Raw genomic sequence first — 5,759 nt, 5'->3', positions numbered from 1 at the left:
TGTGTGTGTGTGTGTGTGTGTGTGTGTGTGTGTGTGTGTGTGTGTGTGTGTGTGTGTGTGTGTGTGTGTGTGTGTGAACATTAGATATTAGAATTTTTGTCTCAAAATGACTTCAGGAATCTGCCATTAGCAGGTGGTGCACCGAGTCTGAAACACCCTGTATATACATGAATCAAGAAATATATATACATATATATGAAAAAAAAAAAAATTATAACAATATTCACATTGCTGGAGTTAATGGTCCTACTATAACTTTACAAACATCCTTTTTGCCAAGAGCCATAAATGCAGCAGTCATACTTTGAAAAGCCGAATCTATACATCCATTCCTATGTGTGAATTAATAAATTCAATTAAAAATGTAAAGACAATATAAAATAATAAGAGCTTAAATAAAGAACACTTTACAAGTGCTTAAAGAATTTATAAAGAAAATATAATCTTTTTACCTGTAAATTTCATCTAAAAGTTTGATTGCAGCTTCTTTGCCAAGATCTTCAGGTACACATGGCAACGAACCTGTTGTCATTAATGGAGAGAATGCTTGTGCGCTAAAAAATACTTCTTTAGTAGTTTCCGCTGTCAATGTGACTCCAAAACCTGATACATAACAAAATGTATAATAGAAACGACAAAAAAATATGATAATGATAAATTATAATTACACATTTGGATGAATATACATTATAATATAATACATAATACAATATTACCAGGAGACTTTCCACTGATTGATCTTTTACAATGGTCTGCATAAATATATACATCTGGTAAAAACTTGAGAAGAACACTTTTTGCTGATTCAACAATACGATTAGCAATTACTGGAGAAACTCTTATGCAATATGCGATACCTCTAATACGTTTTACCATTCCACTATCTTCCAACTGATAAAACAAAATAGAATATTACAAAATGGTATCTTATGCATGTACGTATAAATATGTGAATACCTGAATAGTTTTAAGGTTACGATTAATAGGACATTTAAATTGTACTTCTCCACCTCCTAAAGGAGATATTCCTCTCTTGCAAATATCTAATATAACTTCATTGTCACCTGTTAGAAATTTTTTCAGTACTGATATACCAGCGGTCTGAATTCTGTCCACTGATGGATCTTGTAATACAAATTAAATTAATGATCGATTTTTATAACAAGTATATATTGTCAATATATTGTCCAGTACCTATAGTATTATTGGTCACCCCTCTGAGCTTCAAATCAATACGACTTTTACAAAATGGAGCAAGTATCATAATTGCTTCCAAATAATAACCAATTCCTCTTTGCAAGCTACAATCATGTTCTAATTCACCTCCATGTAATAAACCAGGATTGTAATATATACTGGTACCAGTTTCATTTAATTCAATTTTTGTACCATTAGTCATCTTATCCAACAGATGGATAAAACTAATCTCATATTCTGTTATGAAAAGAATTGAAAAGTTATTTAAAAAAAAAAAATATATATATATACAGGGTGTTAGTTAAGTATGTTGTCATACTCAACAGAGCGATTCTTTGGTTTATTTCAAGTAAAAAAGTTCATATAAACATGTGTTCTAAACGGCTTAGTTTCTGAAATAAAAAAATTTAAACGTGTAGTAATAATCTGTTTATTTGAAAGAATACAGCTTGAACTAGTCAAAAACTAGTCAAAAACAGAAAAAAAAACAAAAACAGGCTTCAATTCTTCTTATGAAATAAAACCATTAGATGAAGTGTTGAAAATGTCCACCTTGCGATTTTGATAGACTGAAACAATTTGGTCCGAAAACGTATGTACAAGCTAACTGACCGGCAGCAACATCAGAACTGAAGTCTATTTTTTATTTTGTGACTTTGATTTTGACTTTGTCACTTTGTTTACGGTTGTGCAAATGGTAACTCACTTGAAGCAAGGCATATTTATGCAGGAAGATATCTCCAACACAATTTACCGTTTCATCAAACATTTGCAAACATTCACCTGTATTTCGGAAACTAAGCCGTTTAGGACATATATTTATATGGAATTTTTTACTTGAAATAAACCAAAGAATCACTCTGTTGAGTATGGCAACATACTTAACTAACATCCTGTATATATATATATATGCGCGCGCGCATCACACGCACGCACACAGATGCAGATCACCAGAGGAGCTGACATATACGTACAGTTCATAAAAAACTGAATCGAAAAGGCCTCTATTATTTTGCAATGATAGCAACAATTAACTAGATACGAATTTCTAAAAATTGCCAAATATGCAGCTAAACTTGATGTATAAGGCAGCATTAAGATATCTCTTTCAAAGTTCTTTTTATAAAGATATAAATATCTCAAAGATATTTCTTAAAGAACTCTTAAAGATATCTTAAAGTCGTTTTATGCATTGATTTTAGACATTCTGCTTATTGAGTAACTAAAAAAAATTGCAAAAATTGCAATATGATAGAGGACTTTTCGATTCATAAACAGTATGTACATGCTGGTTCCTCCAGCTTGTCTGGATCATCCTGTATATATAATTGTTATATGTGTAACTGCGACATATGTGTAATAAAGCGACAACAGTCTTAATGTACAATATCGAAATGTAGCAATTAATAGCATTAATTCTTGTGCAATAGCAATAAAAATCTTATTTTATAGAATTTAATTACTGCAACAAAACATTTCTATTTAAGTTTTATTTTTTTCTTTAAATCAGGAAACAAAATTAATTATACATAAAGCATCTTTAATAATGTTAAATTATTATGAAGGTTAAATTATTATGTTATTCTACTTACATTTATTCACATATTATTGCAATTTTATAGATATAGTCAAATATAGAAACATTCAATTTATGTATTTACTAAATAATACTAACCTTTGAGACCAGGGTCATCATTTTTTGTTCTAATATTTGTAATTTTTACTGGCTTTCCAGATAATGTGGACAATAATAAGCGATATCTAAGATAATTACTACCCTCGTATACAAGTATTTTGTTTTTAATTTTAGCTGACATTTTGTAAAAACATAAAATTAATCTTTAACCACGTTACTACTGGTTACTATTTATATTCGTGCGTATTTATATGTATAAACTATTTGGGCTGTGTTCTATTTACCAAATTTACTGCCAGTGCTGAAAATGCTATGCGTGGTCTACAATGGGCAGTAGCAGTAGTGGATTAAAGCGGGGAGCACAGACTCTTGCATAACGCATAACACGTAATGCATAAGAAAATGTACCAATCAAAGCCCTCCGTTTCCTTCCTTTCCATGAAATAAAGAATTCTGATTGATTGAATTTCTTATGCATTACATGTTATGCGTTATGCAAAAGTCTGTGCTCCCCGCTTAAGGAGTAAACGCAGAAATCAACCAATCATAATCGAATGTGAGAAAGATAATCAACTATGATTAGTCGATTTCTGCACCTACTCCTTAATTCACTACTGCTACTGCCCATTGTAGACCACGCAACAGTTTACGTTAAAGGCCATGGCACCCACCTTCCGTACCAGTATCCATAAGACGTACCGTAAGAATCAGCCAATCACAGTAGAGAATTCTTTTGAACTCTTAATTCTAATTGGCTGATTCTTACGGTACGTCTTTACTGTTACGGAATGTGTGTGCCATGGCCTTTAGCCCGTATCAGACTACCGACTCTGCAAGCCCGACTGCCAACTCTGGCTGTTGACCAATAATGGACCAATCACATTGAATCAGTCTTATTGTGATTGGTCCATTATTGATCGGCAGTCATGACTCCTGCACACTGGATGCGGCAAAATGCGACGCGGTAACCAATGAACATATTAGGAGCTATAAGCTTATTGGCTACTGCGTCACATTTTACCGCACGGCAAGCGTTTCCGCGTCCAGTGTGCAGAAACCATCAGAGTTGGCAGTCGGGTCGGCCTGCAGAGTCGGTAGTCTCATACGGGCTTTAAGCTGGTTCTACATTAAGCTGGTTCTACATTGATCACATCGCAGCGTTGCAAGCGTTATAGTCCAATCAGAGTCGAGTTAGCTTGACGTTGATTGGACTGCAACGCTTGCGACGTTGCGATGCGACTAATGTAGAACCAGCTTTACCCCGCATTACCCCGCAAACGCAATAGAGTAATGAGCTTTAAGGCATGTCTCCAATAGAGGTCCGTAAGCTTATGCCTAAAGGTGCATTCACATGCAAGCGTCAAGCATCAAGCAGCGGAAGCAGCAACCAATCAACGAGGCGATTTTTACAGTGGCGTAAAAAATAGTTTTGCACCACCGTCCGTATCACTCGATGTCTTAACTCTTACTAGAGAAACTCTACCCATATCGAATTGCATTCAGTACCACGACTGCTCACTGAGCGCTCAGTGAGTTCTTGTATCTGTTTGGTCTATATTTTTAGTTACAGAGGCTGCGGTCCACTTGATTACTGTAAAATCCTCAATACATTTTATTGTGGTATTTGATAAAATATACATTAGGTATTTTATTAATTAAGATATCTCACTTTTACATTCAGTTTAGATTATTGTACAACAGCTTTAATGTGCACCGAGTGCGCACCAATTCTGCCAGTGAAAAACGCTATAAGGGTGCGGTCCACTTGGCGCTACAAATGCTTTGAAGCGTTTGATTGACCAATCGGAAGAAAGAATCTTACTAATTGATCAATCAAAAAATGCTTTGAAGCATTTGTAGCATCAAATAAACCATAGCCTAAGGGTAGGATTTGTGCGTTTTGTCGTACGACAAATTTTTCAAGCCTGTTGATTGGTTATGGGATAGAGAAAACAGGATTCCGATAATATGAAGCAAAATTCATCGGAATCCTATTTTCTGATTGGTTGCAGAACGTCGTACGACGAAAATCGGATGCAGGGTAAATCCAGCATCAGTTAGCGGTTGTAGTACTGAATGCACCTGGAATGCACCCATCGAGTGCACGATGTAAACTAGGCCTACGTAGGACAGAATGAAGATGCTTTTTAGATCTTAGTATAGTCGCATTATTAATGGTACGTTTTAGTCGTTGAGGATTTGGGCTAATTGTGACGAATGCTCAAAAATCTAAAGTCATTCAGTTCTGTTTAAAGTCATTTGATACTCGTTGTTTGTCGGCGCATTTAATAATTTCATTAAATTCGTTTATACAATCTTCTCATACTATAATGGAAGAACTGGGCATTATTTTACCCGATAAGGTACGTTTATCATTAATTGCGTCTGCATGTCTGGATTTGTGGACGTAACGATAACCTTTTCTGCATAACTAAAATTATCATTAAGCCTCTTCTTTTTGATGGGATTACAGCTGATCATTTTAAATGAAAAAATTGTGCATGTATAAATAATAATACACGTACATGTTCATGCAAATATACATATATACTTATGTACATTTGTACACGCATACAGACGTATCTAATTAAGGCGCTAGATATGTAGATATTCCTATCCGCCATTTTGGTTCTACTTGATTGACATAGTACGATTAGTGACAAAGGTAAATGTTAATTAAGATGAGTCCGCTCACCTCAAATTTTGATAAAAATATACTGAATTGTTTTCGAGTAAACATAAAGATTTGACAAGAAAAAAGTGTCGCTCTGCTCCGCAAACCGAGATATTAATCCTTAAAGTGGACGACTATTCGGGTTAGGAAATCTGTCACAGCAGTGGTTCACTGCGTTAAAAACACAAATGCTCTGCTTTTAAAATAAAAATTCACTACTTTAGCAGAATACACCCACACCCCCCCCCCCAC

At 34.5% G+C, this 5,759-nt stretch overlaps 2 protein-coding genes across 2 annotated transcripts in view; one reads left to right on the top strand and one right to left on the bottom strand.

The window, feature by feature from the left end:
• The window catches only part of LOC108722526 (Pre-mRNA-splicing factor SYF1 fand), a 27,325-nt gene extending 24,179 nt beyond the window's left edge, over positions 1 to 3,146 (bottom strand). The window contains exons 1-6 of the mRNA XM_018447687.1: positions 2,873 to 3,146; positions 1,195 to 1,434; positions 958 to 1,124; positions 717 to 891; positions 453 to 603; positions 228 to 332 (exon numbers count right to left, since the gene is read on the bottom strand). Coding sequence (XP_018303189.1) covers positions 228 to 332; positions 453 to 603; positions 717 to 891; positions 958 to 1,124; positions 1,195 to 1,434; positions 2,873 to 3,014 — 980 coding nt within the window. The 5' untranslated portion in view covers positions 3,015 to 3,146. The remainder of the gene's footprint in view (positions 1 to 227; positions 333 to 452; positions 604 to 716; positions 892 to 957; positions 1,125 to 1,194; positions 1,435 to 2,872) is intronic.
• Positions 3,147 to 5,011: 1,865 nt separating this feature from the next.
• Positions 5,012 to 5,759, top strand: part of Rpt3 (26S proteasome regulatory subunit Rpt3) — a 4,595-nt gene continuing 3,847 nt past the window's right edge. Inside the window, 1 exon segment of the mRNA XM_018447708.1 lies at positions 5,012 to 5,196. Within this exon segment, the coding sequence (XP_018303210.1) occupies positions 5,164 to 5,196 (33 nt within the window). The 5' untranslated portion in view covers positions 5,012 to 5,163.

Source organism: Mycetomoellerius zeteki, unplaced genomic scaffold (genome assembly GCF_001594055.1).
Source record: "Mycetomoellerius zeteki isolate Tzet28-1 unplaced genomic scaffold, Tzet1.0 scaffold206, whole genome shotgun sequence".
In the NCBI taxonomy this organism is placed as follows: domain Eukaryota; kingdom Metazoa; phylum Arthropoda; class Insecta; order Hymenoptera; family Formicidae; genus Mycetomoellerius; species Mycetomoellerius zeteki.
Note: the sequence above shows the minus strand (reverse complement) of the source record. Positions and strands in the feature narration are given on the sequence as shown.